At 40.0% G+C, this 16,140-nt stretch overlaps 2 protein-coding genes across 2 annotated transcripts in view; one reads left to right on the forward strand and one right to left on the reverse strand.

The window, feature by feature from the left end:
• The window catches only part of LOC129744637 (MOXD1 homolog 2-like), a 355,619-nt gene that overhangs the window by 308,378 nt on the left and 31,101 nt on the right, over window positions 1–16,140 (reverse strand). The window lies entirely within an intron of this gene.
• On the forward strand, window positions 11,592–14,531 carry LOC129743279 (uncharacterized). The gene has a single exon (XM_055735264.1). It carries the CDS (start codon window positions 11,592–11,594, stop codon window positions 14,529–14,531), a length of 2,940 nt encoding a protein of 979 aa, XP_055591239.1.

Raw genomic sequence — 16,140 nt, forward strand, 5'->3', positions numbered from 1 at the left:
TTTTTTTTAATTGATTATGTCTTAACAATTATCTGAATTGTAGTCCGAAGTTTCATGCAATTGAAAAAAAACTCAGCTGAAAAAAATTGCAATCCACAAATAAATCAAATTACATCCAAATGATTGGTCAATGGTATCCTCCTCACAATAGTCCAATCACAAATAAGCGGAACAGTTTTTTCTCCAAACAAATCATGTCTGAAAGCGTAAGCAAGGCAAAGAAAACACTTCGTTCAACGAGCACTTGTGCGGCTCAACATTGTTATCGGGCGACAAAAAAAAACATGTCACTGTGTCCTTTATTCGCTTTTACTTAAAGAATCATACACCACAATTGAATCTTCCCATACTTAAGAAGAAACACGACCTTTCCCCCCTAACGTGTCGTCCTCTAACGTCCCACCCTTAAGCAACCATCGCTTATCCCTCCCTCGACAAGCCGTCCACGCCGTGTGCTACTCAAAGCGCATCAGTATTAAGGAATTTTATTTAATTACAAGCCTCGACACGTGTCCGAATAAATGAAGGCATTTTGCTTCGACATCCACCCTCAACAAGTTTGAATGGCGAGGGGGCGACACCCTATTTAATTCCGTCGAATCAAAATGAGAATTGCCGGCTGTACTCCAATTTCGGCTTTACAGGAAATCCATTTTCGGAATATGCGGCCACAGCTGATGGATGTCGGTGGACCAATTGTGGAGGGATTTTTTTTATTTCGTTCGTCCGTTGAATTTCTCAATGGCTGGTGGAGAGAGATGAGCATCACGTGCCTTCCGGATTGTGGCATATGGTTTGAAAGTTGCCAGTTCTAGTAGAAGGTATAGTAGAAAGATAGGTAAATATGTAGCTTGATTCGGAGCATCGGAAATTGGAAGTCTTAATTTGATGAATATGGATCACGAAGGATAATGGTGCTGCTGGTCTCTGGTAGGCCGGCACATGACCCATTCCATTCTGCTTCTGGATAAGTGAATGTAGGTCGTCCTCCGGTGGTCGCTTTTCCATAAATGGATGTGGATTGAGTTGATTGCTTTACTTGTTCCTTGCTGACAAGGTGCTGCACTGGAGGAAAGAATTCAGCAAAAGGACGAGTTACACACAAGACGATGGGATCGAAAGCACCAACCAATTTTCGAAACTAGAGTTGAATTATATAGGATGTTTTTTTTTCTATTATTTTCGTCAGCGCCTGTAGTTGTCCTACCGAGCAACTAATGACAGCGTTTTGAACAAGAAGATTTGTTTACTTAGTGGTGAAAATTTCGTCAGAATTGGTACACGCGTTGCAAAGTTATGCAATATTGAACAGGAGAGACGAACACAAAATTGTGCACAACTACGTTGAAAACTCAACATGGTCGGGATGAAAAGTCGTTAAGGCTTTAAAACTACTGAATACGACTTTGAATACCGTACTCAAACGTTACCAAGACGCTTTGATGCACTAAACAAACCACAGTTCATCATGTACAGTTCATCGAATTTGGATGCGTTGAGATGAACAGTCATATTAAGCCAGCAAACAACCCAACAGGACGCAGAAATAGAACTTGGTTGACAAAATCTGAGCAGGAAAGCTATATGACCAAGTTTTGACACAGTAAAATGGCTATTTTTTATGGATGATGAACCGTATGATATCTTCACTGCAATTAGGGGTTCAAGTGCATCGATGCTTTTTTCGAGTAAACCCGTTTCAAAGAACTTCTCATTTCAGATGATGTTTATACAGCTGTTTTTCACTCAGTGTTGTTGTTTACAGTTCAACTTAAAACTTTTTACATCTTGAGCGTTTATTTTCATAACTTTCACGAAATTGAGATGCATTTCCCAGGAAAAGCGCAAAAATATCGTGCACGAATAGTGCACTAAATATCCACAAAATTGTGCTGCGTCAGTTGACACAAATGAAGAAGTAAGCAATGGAGCTGTTCGAAATGCGATTCGGAAGTATGGAAAGGAAATCAGCTTCGTGAACAGAAAAAAAATCTGGTCGGAAACTGGATCCTGTGGACAAAACTTTGGACCGAAAAGTCATGCGTGCTTACTGCTTACGCCAGCAAGAAAACTGCTTCAGTTCGGAATGTACCAATTTGATATTGGGGTTGAAGACCTACAATAAGAAGCTGAAGAAGCCGAAGCAGAGTCAAAAAAAACCTGCCAAAACAAGAGCTCGTACATTACCGTTATCATCAATAACGAAACTCACTTCCATCTGTACCGTTGAGCCGTCAACACGTACGCCGGAGCATCCTATCGTTGCTGTGTTCCTGTAGGAACATTTTACATTATTTATTTTATCCTTACCTGTTTTTCAATCAGCACTTTTCAGTGCTGAAATTATTTTCATTTTCGTTTATTCATATTTTCATATTCATATTCATATTTTTCTCTTTTCTTTCCAGCATGAGGAAGTCATCGCCCGGCTCAAGAGCCGGAAGAAACCGGATTGCCGAACCTAATTCAGGTCAATCGCCCAAAAAAGTTGAAATTTCCAATTCATTCGATGTCCTTCATAACATCGGTGATGAGGAAATATTTATATATAACTAGCTGACCCGTTGTGCTTTGCTACACCTTCCGAAAATAAATGTAATTAGTAAAAAATTATTCAAATTTAGATTTTAGAGAGACTTTTTTTAAATCAAACCTCATCATACTTCAGACCCAACAACTTTGAAATGAGAGCTGCAGCTGCAGTTGCAGCTGAATTGCAATTCAAAGATGGTATATATTATTTACTAAAACTTGATATCTTAACTCGTTTTTCAAGATCTCAAATTTATACTCTGTACCCAAAAAAACCTTTTTAAATATGGTCCTTTCTTTGAAAAGCTCTTAAATTTACATGGGAGCTCCCCCATCCCTTCCAATTTTGTCTCCCACTGCTTGAAGAAGGTAGGCAAATTTAACCGGCTCGAGTTTACATAAATTACTAATTGAAAGAAAAAGATTCGCATATTGGAATTTATTGCAAATTGTTCTTTATGGAGATAGAATTTTTCAAACCGATGAATATCGTGAATCGAGACAGTTTTTTGAGTATATTCCTAATATTCTGTATTATGAGCACTTCCAGCTCCTGATAAGCTTTAGATGGGGTATTTTGTGGAGTTAAAAAAATAAGCTATAGAAATTTGAAAAAAAAACGATGAAAAGGATAAAATAACCATTCTCAAACAGCTTTTTTCACCATCCTCGCCTACGAAGTAGTTTGAATATCTATCCTTTTTGCGCCGAAATTATGTTAACAAAATGTTTCGCCATATTCCAAACTCGTGGACATGAGACATTATAGCTTGAAGTTTTCCCAAAAAGCACTCATCGTGGTAATGAAAAATATATTAAATTAGTAATGTATTAAATACAGTGCAAAAAATATCAGTTGCATCACTAAATAAGTTCTCAGCGTTTTTTTTTTATTTTCTCTTTTCTCTCTTTTTTTTTATTTTCAAATATTCGAAATCGATGGCCAAAACAAATTTCAAAGTTTACATTAGTCCCGTATATTGGGGCAAGTGTCAATGCAAAACTTATTTACAGATGCTTCAGAGTAATGGCTTTAAAATGGTTTTAATACGTATTCCTGTTTTTTTTTGTTCTATTAAGTTTCACTGATATATCTGCAGTATTCCTGCAGTATAAATTTATGTTTCTTACTCCACTTTTAACGAATGATGTTCAAAGGGAATGACCTTCATTTACAAAGACATTTAAGAATTTTCAATTTCTGCTTCAGTTTCAACATTCGGAATACCCCTTCTGGTCTTTCCAACATATTGAATCATTTTGAAGATGAATTTCTTAAAAGTTCGACAGGAGGGCATATTGTTTTTAACACTTTAAGAGTATACTAAAAAAATTTCATAAAAATTTTGCGTCCAGTTTTCAAAAACGAAGCGGATCAAAAGTCTCTTTTATGCAGCCATGTAACACAAAAACACTTATCATATTAAGTACGTACTTGAATTGGTATGAAATCAAAAAGTACGATGATTTTTCCAGAATTATTTAAAATAAAAAGCTCCCATTTTCATTTTTTAATTCATTTCAGATGTGTATTTGAGCCGAAGTTACAATTTCTCGAAGAAAACATAATTTTTATTTTTTTTAACAGAAAAAGTTGAACGTTTGGACATGTTCTAATGTTCCTTGAACTAAAAATCAAATGCTACCTTCATTAACACGAACTTAATATGGAAGTATATTTGCAAATCATTCAATTGGTTTTGATTCGATTGATAAAATACCAATCCGTGTCACATCTAGGCGTCATTTATTACCACGTGCAATTAAGCAAGAAAAAAACACATCTAGGTTATATTTCGCCCCCACGTGCATAAGAAACATAGATAATTAGTTGAGAAACAGGCGCCTAATTGTTAAATTTTTCCAGCGATCAATGAACAGTATGCTTATTTCGTTACTATTCACTTGCGACGACGTTTGCTTGACCATAGAGACGAAAAACAAACGCCAAACAATCACCACCCCTTGCATTGAAAATATCCTTAGTTGAGAAATACGCGCCAAAATATTCCCACTGATCAGTATGCTATGCCTGGGTTACTATCCTTCTACGACGTTGGATCGCGACGCCTCGACCATAGAGACGAAAAACAAACCGCCCAAAGGGTGAAAAAATCTCGGAAAATGGATGTCATGACTTTTATTTGTTTCGAAAAACTACAAATTTTGTATGGTAGCTCTCCCTCCCTTAAGTCGGATGGAGTTTTGACTATTACAGAAACCATCCCCGGCCTCAAAAACCCTTAGATGCCAATTTTGACGATGATCGGTTCAGTAGTTTCCGAGTCTATAGGGAACAGACAGACAGACAAACATTCATTTTTATATATATAGATTTTGATAAGAGTACTAAGAATCCTTCTTCTTCTTACACTCTTAAAAACGAAAAGGTTCCACCAATTACGTTCACGATTCCTGGGTTCAATGCCTTCCGGAAAGAAATCTTCACTTCCGTCTAGGATGTGATCTTTTCAGATCGGGGAACTGCTCGTATATTGGCGGGATCTTTTGATAATTTTCAAAAAGTCTTAAATTATTTGAATATAAAAAAGCACCATTTTTTTACATACGACATCAAAAGTGATCATCCTTTTAAAGTTTTACTTCGTGGTCTCACCAGCGATCAGACACCGGATGAGATCACAGCCGATTAAATTCGTTGTAAGGTTTTTCTCCGATTCAAGTAATTCTGTTTAGGCACCGGAACTATTTCGGAAACGATTAGAAACGCGACTTAACTTCAATAACGACACTTTATTTTTCGATCGTATGATTGGTGGTTTATTGGGCGAAGTACACTAGTTGGTGGTTTGGTGAATTGTGTGTTGCATTTAGTGGTTGAGCTATGGAAAACCATGGACAAGAACGACTTTTCCGGGAAGCTGATCAGACTGGTCAAGGCGACGATGGATGGAACGCAGTGCTGTGTGCGGATTTCGGGTGAATTGTCGAGTTCATTCGAATCGCGCAGGGGGCTTCGACAAGGTGATGGTCTATCCTGCATGATGTTCAACGTGGTGCTAGAAGGTGTTATTCGACGAGTGGTGGGCGAAATGCGGGGCACGATTTTCAACAGATTCAGTCAACTTATCTGCTTTGCCGATGAAATTGATATAGTCGGCAGATCATCTGCGGCGGTGGAGGAGATCTACCGCAAACTGAAACGCGAAGCAGGAAGGATTGGGTTGATGATTAGATGATTAATACGTCCAAGACGAAGTACATGCTGGCCTGCGGATCCGAGACCGACCGAACCTGCTTGTCCAGTAATAACAAGGTTACAATCGACGGTGACGAGCTGGAGATAGTCGAAAACTTTGTCTATCTCGGCTCCCTGGTGACCGCAGACAATGACACCAGCCGTGAGATCCGGAGGCGAATTATCAGCGGAAGTCGTGCCTACTATGGACTCCACAAGCAACAGCGGTCGAGGAGACTTAGGCCTCGCACGAAGTGTAACCTGTATATGACGCTCATTAGGCCGGTTGTTCACTACGGGCACGAGACATGGATATTATTCGAGAAGGACCTGCGTACACTCGGAGTATTCGAGCGACGAGTGTTAAGAACCATCTTTGGCGGTGTACAAAGAACGGAGTGTGGAGGCGAAGGATGAACCACGAGCTCCCGCGACTCTACGGCGAACCCAGTATCCAGAAGGTGGTGAAAGCTAACCGGATATGCTGGGCGGGACATGTTGCGAGAATGCTTGACGACTGCCCTGCAAAACAGGTGTTCGCTACGAATCCGGTAGGAACAAGATGAACGGGGCGCAACGAGCAAGGTGGTTAGACTAAGTGGAGCGTGATCTGGCGAACGTGGGGTGCTCGAAAAATTGGAGAACGGTTGCCATGGATCGAGTGAATTATAGGAATTATGTTCGTCAAGTTATGTCGTGAGACGGAATACTATGTAAATAAAAAAAAATTAGTGGTTGAGTGTGTGTTTCCGTAACTATTGGTATGGTTTGTTGTCTTAGCTGTTGATATGCTTGCTGTGGATTAATATGGGTGCTTTCTTGGTTAGTAGGTTGTGCATTTGACAGTTGACTGAGTCTCGGATTCGACAGATTTGGAACGGAGGATCGCGTAGTATTTAGCATAGTATGATGCCTTTGTTGAAATAACCGACAACTGCTACGAGTGCAGTTCGTCGCAAAATGACCAGGCTACAGGCAATTTCTACAGACTCGACTTCGATTGGCGGCTTCAACACGTTCTGAAATCTTCAATCGAAGGAATCTCTGGCAATGCAACGGCGAATGCCATGTTTCATTGCAGAATGGACACTGGTTTGAGGACTTAACGGTTGTGTATGGCTTCTCGACTGATGATGATCGGTGACGTTTTAACGGGGTTCTGTGGCAAGAGCAACTAACTGCAGAACGGAACAGTTGCTGCGCAGAAACTTCCTCATGTCCTCGTATTTCGGTACTTCTTTGCTGTTCTGTTGAGTTTCCCAATTCCTTAGAAGGATAGAGTCTAGTCGCGAGCAGAGCATGTGAGCTAGAATGGTGCTCCAACCATCGGTGTCCTCGTCGACCTTCGGCAGCATCATCAAGTTCTTCTCGAACTCACTTATGAGATTGTTGATGCTCTCGAAACTTTCTTTCCGGATCGGCTCTAAAAAAAACAGTGTGTCCAGGTATGCCTTTACTATCAACTTCTTATTCTCGTATCGTTCTGTCAGAATTTCCCAGGCGACACTGTAGTTTACGTCAGACAGTTCGATTGAGATCACTTTTTCGAGTGCTTCGCTGCTTAACGATGACCTGAGGTAAGAGAACTTCTCCATGGGTGCGAGTTGACCGTTGTTGTGGATCAAACTTTGAAAACTGTCGCGAAATGAGACTCATTCGCGAAGTTTTCCACTAAAACTGGGCAATCGGATTTCTGGCAGCTTTACTCTCGACCCTATGGTTGCATGGCCTTCACGGTGAAAGGAGCTGTCGTCGTGTAAAGCTCGTTCACGTTTATGTTGAAGCTTCGAAATAGCACCCTTCAACCGGCAGAAACTATCTTCAAAACTCAGCAGCAGCTCGTCGTTTTCTTCCTCTCGTTGTGCTTCAGCTTCATCCTTCGCGTCACCGTATAGCTCCTTGGCCTTCTTTTCTTCTAAACTCATACACAATCATTTCTATCTTACTTCGCGCTTCATGAAATTCATCAAACACAACCACACAAATCAATTCACCAATGCCAAGCACAAGCCAAAGCTATGTAGCAATTACTGTTAAGCCTGCATCAAATACACTGCTTCCTACCGCTCTTGTCAAGATCAAAGACCGCTACGGTAATGCTCTAATTGCTAGAGCCCTGCTGGACTCTTGTTCGCAATATTGTCTAATGACAGAAGAGTTTTCGAGAAAGCTGAAGCTCGAAGAAACACCCACGGTTTTGTCAATCCATGGTATTGGGTCGTCTGAGTCAGTGTCAACGTAGACCATACATGTTGAAGTCTGCCCACGTGCACCAAAAATCTCCAAATTCCAAGAAACTATACAGTTCTTCGTGTTGCCTGAACTTACCCAACATTTACCATCGACATCGTTTGATCCTCAGTCCTTGTCACTCCCAGATTCCGCTTTGCTAGCCGATCCTTACTTCTACGAGTCAAAGCGGATCGATATTGTCATTGGTGCCGAGTACTACTTGGAGTTGTTGAAGAACAAAGGAAAAAAAGTCACGAAGAATGGTCCCACGATTCACAATTCTGTTTTTGGTTGGATTGTGTCAGGTCGAGTAGTCGAATCTCCGCAAAAAGTTTCTCGGTCCCTACCCTGTTCTACAAGCATCTACAGAAGCAGCTCACATGGCTCTAGAAGCTTGAAACATGTTGCGTTACAAGCACCAACTTGATCTAAAACCTCACACTTAGAGATGAAGCAAACATTTTGTCAAATACCTTACCCAAGAATAAGTCACTTTGCGTCAGATATGATAAGTCAGAGGGAATGAATTCAGTTGAATGTGTTTCAGAAAGATGTTGTGTATGATTGAGTAAGAATTCTCGTCATTGAAGAACCAAGTCATTTTCCCTTCCTTTTCCTCAAAATGTCGAATCGAATAAAGTTGTTTTTGATTAAGTCAAGTCAAAGGTGTTCGGGTAACTACTCGCGTCCGAAAAGTGTTCCGGTGCCTAAACCAATTCAAATGAGGAAAAGAACCAACACGAATAATACCAGTAGTGTTGGTTTTGCTCCTGAGCTTTATTAGATCCATTTTAAAAATAATAATTTGCAAATTCTTGAAAAGCCTCGTCTTATGTTTCATTGTCAAGTCAAATTTGAACCTTTTCAAAAATCTTCTACCAATTTTCTACAAAATATTGCGCAATGTCGTCGTTGTCAAGCTTTTTGTCACGGCACTAAAACGCGATTTACTGATATTTTGAAGGAAAACTTGCTTCAAAAACCCAAATAATGCTTTTTTATAGGTTTTTCCACCATTTTATTCATTAAAAATCAGTTTATAGTGGTCAAGGATTAAACAAATTGACGTTCAAAGTCAGCATAGATTGGTGAGAATTGCAGCAAAAATGCGTATGTTTTTAAATCTTCTAATAACATTATTTCATTTCCTTAATTTTTAGCAAAAATGACTATGTTTGTATGAAACGATCTTGAAAAAGTGTTTTTTTCGAAATTTCGATAAAATTTGTAAACAATCATTTCCTAGATCTTAGGAAAAGTAAATAGTTCCGCTCAAGATAAGATTTCGATTCGTCCCGCTCAAGATCATTAACCCTAATTTTTAAGCATAAAATTATACAGATGCTTGAGTTCATCTGTATATTTTTTACGAATTGCTGCAACTGAATTTCAATGTATGTTAAATTTGTGGTTAGTATATACAGTGAGACCGAATTTTTTAAATTAAAAAAAAATACTCTTTATAAAACAATCCTTTGCGAGTTATCTTTAAGTTGATCTGATATCTCCATTGTGTTGTGAGCCTACTTGGTTGAATGATTCAATTGAATCGAAGCAATCGAAAGATTCCTTTTAATTCAACCACGGTAAATGAAAAGTTCAAATTCCGGTATTTCGATAGCTACTTACTATCTTCTTCAATCGAAACGCTCACTGAAGAAGATAGTTAGTTGCTATCGAAATACCGGAATCTGAACTTTTCTCTTACCGTGGTTGAATTAAAAGAAATCTTTGGATTACTTTGACTGATCTGAGATGAATTATCAATATCATAAATTATTCATTTTCTGATGTTCGTTCACAATTCATATTCATGAAATGGCGGACATGTCTCAAAGAGGCTATTGGAGGAACATTTTGGAACATCAAGTCCGTAGAAGCCTATTGGAGAACCAATTTGTAGCTTTTTTTTCTTGATGGATGCAATTGATATGTCACAAAAAGGGCTCAATGGATATAGCTCAGTTGGCAAGTCAGTTGCTTTCTGAGCCGACATCCGTGAGTTCGAGCCCAAGAGTAAATATCGATAACAGTTGTACCGGATAAGTTTTTCAATGACTTGTCCGCCAACTTCATCGTTGATATAAGTCGCGAATGACATAAAGATGTTAAAACGACTATAATCGAAAAAAAAAACAAAAAAAATGTCACAAAAAATTCTATTTGAGGAACATTTTTAAACTTCAAGACCATAGAAGGTAAATGATCTTTATCTATAATGTAAGCACTGCAACATGATGTACACATTGTTCCTCAATTTTCACCATCATTTAATTTTTTATTTTTCCCTGTTATTAATTTTGAAACGCGCTTTTACTTTAATTTGATGACTCGGGGCGATCAGAGCACTTTTAATCGGGGTACGATGAGCATTTTCTGCCATAGAATCTAGCAGCGAATTCATCTCGATGAAGTCAACTGAATCATAGAGCTACAATTTAACTAGTTTACGTCTTACGATTTAGCTTATTGGTAAGGTGTCCGAGAAGTAATCAGAAGACTCGTGTTCGATTCCTGGTCGAGACATTTTGTTTTCATTTAACATTCATGTTCGATTATTTTAATTATTGCATTATTTGGCTAGTAGCATCATCCGCCAAACAAAGCACCAGAAAAGTATTGTATGAGTGTGTGTGAATTGTTTGTATTCTACCAACAGACAGAAATATTTTTTTATTGATTTGCTTAATGAATCTACGACTCACCGTTTAGTGCAAAATTCATTGATCATAAAAAGAAAACGAAAAAAAAATTCACCTAGAATAGGAATCGAACTCGAGTCATCTGATTTTCTCTCCGACACATTACCAATAGGTCAAATCGTCAGATGAAACACGGCAAGCTATAGCTCTATAAAACAGTTGACTTCATCGAATTGAATTCGCTGCTAAATTCTATGGCAAAAAAGCTCATCGTGCCCCGATTAATGGTGCTTATACTGCCCCAGAGGGGGGTTCTCATTATGCTTCAAAAGTGACTGTTTTTCAGCTTTCGGCAAAACGACTCAAAATGCATTTTTAAACGTTTTTAACTACTTTTTCAAGTTTCAGCCAGTTATAAAGTAGGCTTTTTTCGGTGTCTAAACACGAAACAATGATGTAACTCGCATATTGTAGCTGTTTTCTATGTTTAAATAAGCGTTCTTCTAAAGGTGGCCATTATGCCCTTACCTGCCCTAGATGTGATTGACATGTCACAAAAAAGGCTATTTGAGGAATTACTTGGAATGTCACTTATGCCGCTCAGTACCTTAGTCGTCGAGCACCCGTACTATTAGGTTAAAAAAAAAATGAGGCCAAAAAAGCCGAACCGTCCACGCATATCCAGCAATCCCCGACAACAGTTTTGGTTTAAGCTCGAATTGAAAGCAAATTTCCGATGTAGTAGGTGTAAACGCACCATTTATCAATCTATTCAAAATTATTTAGAAAGTAGATAATGGATGAATCTTATCGCAACACTTCCAAGCGTAAGAGACTAAGGTTTGAATAATCATCCGCCGTGTGCTCGATTAGACCAGATTTGACCAAATCGTCCGGAGATTACTGAGCTAATCACCTAGATATGGGTTTATAAAACAGACTTCCGATTGACTGGCGCCCAGTTTGACACTTTAAATCGTACCGGAATGAAGACTGTCTTCCAACTGCTTCTGCTGATACTGTCACTAGTGGCCACCCTACTGGGGGTGACCGCCCAGGAATTCAATCCGGAAGTTTGGTGTCGATCGGAGTCGTACCGGTTCTTTGCTGATCCAACCGATTGTGGTCGATTTGTTTTCTGCAATGAGGGAATAGTGGAGCAGTTTGAGTGTCCGGCGAGTGAAATTTGGTCCCAAGAAGATGGAGGTTGTATCCGGGGTTATCGGGACAGTTGTACCCCTTGGGATTTTCGGGAGGCATGCAACGAGATTGAAGGCGATGGAGTGGTGGCAGATTTGCGTGACTGTAGCCGGTTTATCAGCTGCGTTGAAGGGGAAGCCGAGCTGATGAACTGTGCTAGGGGGTATATTTTCTCAGAGGAGCGAATGGAGTGTATTCTGGGAAGCGTGCTAGGGTGCGAGTCATTGGAGTCGATTTGTGATGGTAACAGTGATCATGAGAAGATGTTTGTGCATCCTGAAATTTGTTCGGCCTTTATTGGGTGTGAGAATGGGAATGCTACTGTCGAGTTCTGTCCAGAAGGTGAAATATTTCGGGAAGATACACAATATTGTGTTAGAGGTAATGCGGACAGCTGCTTGGTCTATCCGGCTGAGAATGTTTGCACGGAAATACAAAATGGGACTGTTGCGCACCCGGAGGTTTGTACAAACTACGTGGAATGTTTCAATGGGACCATGACGGTGAATAGTTGTCCAAGGGGAACAGTATTTAAACCTTTAACTTTGGCGTGCACTGTGGGCAATTCGGAGACCTGTTTGTCGCTCGTAAGCGAATGTGAAAGTGTGCCCGATTCAGTTTGGTTGATGCATCCGAACCATTGTGATCTGTTTGTGAACTGTAACGATGGATCTGCATCGCTTGGTGTTTGTTCACCTGGAAAAATTTTCCGCCCGGAGCAGCAATTTTGTGTACCAGGAGACAGTATCTCTTGTGAGTTCACGCCCCTGGAAAGAATGTGCGATGATAGTCAGATTGGCGCCATTTTTCCAAATCCTGAAAACTGTTATTCTTACGTGAGGTGTGAACTGGTCAATGGAAAGTTTAATTCAACTATTAATTCCTGCCCCGACAACCATATAATTCAACCAAACACACTTAACTGTATACTAGGCATTCCTGAAACATGCCAACCTTTGACGGAAGTGTGCCAAGATCGAAATGACCAACGCATTCCTGTTGCGTCAGATTGTAGTTCATACATTCTGTGTCAACATGAAAATGCCGTAACATTGGCATGCCCACCAGGTGAAATATTCGATCCAGAAGGTTTAATTTGCATTCCTGGATACAGTAATGAGGAGTCTTGTCGTGCTCTAAGCTGTGAAGACATCACTAGTGGGCTTTCAAACCATCCCGATTTTTGCCACATATTTTACAGATGTGATGGGAGAGATATCACTACTCACATGTGCCCCTTGGGTCACATCTTCAACGGTAGATTCGAGATATGTGCCCCAGGAGACCTGGAATCTTGTGAGTTTGATCCGTTAGGAACGATGTGTACCGGTCGTTTAAGTGGAGTACGTTTTCCATACCCGGATGAAGATATCTGCACCGATTATGTTGTTTGTGATAATCAGGAAGCCGATCGTCAGCAATGTCCTCCGGATACTGTTCTCCAGCCACAGACTCTGGAATGTGTACCGGGTTTGGTAGATACTTGTGAGCGTTTTAACGTAACATGTGATCCTAATCTGGAACAAGTGTTCCCCCATCCTACTCGTTGTGATTTGAAGATTATCTGCGTCGCCGGATCAATATCGGTAGAGAGTTGTCCGGAAGGGCAAATTCTTGATCCAGAAACCCTAAGTTGTGTAACGGGAGAGGTATTATCGTGCTTGTGTGCTGGTCAGCCTGACGGAATCATACAACACCCATCGATTTGCAAAACTTACATTCAATGCAGCAGTGGGGAAGGAATTGTCAACAGTTGCAATGAAGGAGAAGTATTCAGTGCTGAGCTCATGCGATGTCTTCCTGGAAACATGGAAACGTGTCAAGTTAAACCGGTCGATCGATGGTGCGAGGGTATGCCCAACGATATCCAATATCCCCACCCTGACAGGTGTGTAAGCTTTGTAACCTGCCAAAATGAGCTTGTGGTAGAAGATATTTGTGATAGAGGACTTATCGTTTCACCGAATTCTGATCGAACGGTTAGTTGTATTGTTGGAAACTCGGACACTTGTCAAAGACTCGATGACCAGTGCCTTGAACAGACTGATGGAATCGTTATTGAACATCCAAACCATTGCGACCTGTTTCTTTCTTGTGACACTCAGCAAACAAACCTTCAAATGTGTGAACCTAATCTTATATTCGATCCGGAGCTGCTGCAATGTGCCTTTGGTGATTCGGAAAACTGTATTGGAACATGCGCTGATGAGGATGATGGAACTATCATACCACACCCAGATGAAAATATTTGTGAACAATTTCTCCGTTGCCAGAATGAGCTCGCAATGGTTGATCTATGTCCTTTGGGAACTATATTCAGCGGATCCTCACGAACATGTACGGCCGGAAACTCTGAAACCTGCGAAGACTACAGCAGCCGTTGTTCTGACCTACCGGACTCGGTCATATCTTTCCCGCAATCAGAACTCTGTGAGCTGTTTTTGAGTTGCTCCGATAGTGAGACAACCGTAAGAACCTGTCCTGAGGGAACCATTTTCAGAGAAGAAGCGCAAATGTGCGTTGCTCGGGAAGCAGACACTTGTGAAGTATCCAGTGACTTAGGGTCTTTCTGTGAGGAACTAGAAGACGGTGAATATGCCCATCCAAATGTCTGCTTTCTGTTTGTTGAATGCAGTGGGGGCATACAAACGATTCAATCTTGTCCTCCTGGAACTGTCTTTGAAGGAACCGATTGCGTGGATGGGAACCGAGATGAGTGCCCTTGATATTTGTGTTGATAGTTTATTAAAGTGAATCTTTCAAAGAGGTTTAAGCATTTTTTATTTTCACAATATCACACAATTCTCCTTAAATTAATTTATTGCTCTGAGTCCGGTATGGAAAACTGTAACCTCCATGAACTTCATATAGTTTTCTCAAATTTTTTTAGCGTTTATGAATTTAAAAAAACAACTTGCATTTCCAAAAACTCAATCAAGTAGAATGAGTTGCCAAAAACATACACATTCTCTACTTTTACTGGTTTATGATTTACAATCTCACAATGTTTGTGCGTATCGACCATACCACATATAGATTGTATGGTTACGTTCAGGAGCAAAACGTTATGCAATGTTGATATAGGCAGTGTACATACCTGCCTCAGTTTTGTTTTGAGTTTTGGCAGCACATGCATGTGTTTGCGGTTGAGGCATTGGGGGTATGGTATGATGCTGATACTGCCGAAATTTTTTTGTGTTTGTTTAAAGGTAAACGGCACTGTTGGGAATAAATTTCCATTCGGTTTAGTTTATTCGGAAGCTGGAACAGGGAAAATGTAGTTCGAATTCACCTGTAACAGACGACTTTCAAAATTTGATGCCTTACTTGCTCACATTAGCAGATTGCATTGAACGTTCACAAATAAAAGTTCTTATTCTTATTTGTGTAGATGCCCAGCAAACATGAAATCGTGTCAGAAATATATTATCATTTCGTTTATTATGGTGTTGCGAATCGAAATTCCAACTGCATTGTGAAAAAATCGTATAAAATGTCTCCTGAAGTCAGTTAAAATCGGATATGGTAGAAAGTCCACCAATGTAAATTTTGAAACGATGAAAATCATCGTCATGTTCTTTCTTCAACCAGCAGTGCATCCAGATGGCCAAACAATAGATAGGAAAATAGTCATATTAACCAATGGGAGGATTGGAATATATTGTCACTGGCAACTATTTGAAGGCTATGAAAGCAAAATTTTGCAGTCTCTTGCATTTTTCCGATAGGTACGAATGGATCTATTCGTGTTGTAACCGTTGGTCACAAGTTATGCTTGTGGTCTCCGACCCAAGTATAAGTTAGGACCATTTTCAATTTAACCCGTTTTGCAAAACAAGTCAAGGGCTGCAATCAACTGTGATCTAATGTCGATAGGTTGGTGTCTTCGCTGGCAAGGTCGACATTAGTTACAGGGGCACACTCGCGGGGGAAGAAGTGTATTCCCAACGGTGTGAGCCAGGGTGTTTAAAGGGGTTGAGATGCAGATGGCGCACCAGTATCCCTTTTGACATATCAAACTATTTGTCCGTTCCTTTTTAAATTCCTATCCGCATAGCCTCCAACTTATCAAATGAAACATGAGTCATTCTTTCTGGTCGTGACTTTCGAGTGAAGTAGAGTGCGCGCCGTTTTTTAGTAATTGTAGGTTTTAACATGTGTTTTTTGTAAAAAGGGAAACTTGTTGAACTTGTGGTTTATTTCTTATAGGAAAAGGGCACAATTGTTAGCTAATACTTCGCTCAAGGCAATAAGCCAACGAAAGGGATCAGAATTTGTGTGCGATTTAAAAAGTTCTGTTACGGTTAGTAAAATCGTGAAACATAACCTAGAAAG

Source organism: Uranotaenia lowii, chromosome 2 (assembly GCF_029784155.1).
Source record: "Uranotaenia lowii strain MFRU-FL chromosome 2, ASM2978415v1, whole genome shotgun sequence".
In the NCBI taxonomy this organism is placed as follows: Eukaryota; Metazoa; Arthropoda; class Insecta; order Diptera; family Culicidae; genus Uranotaenia; species Uranotaenia lowii.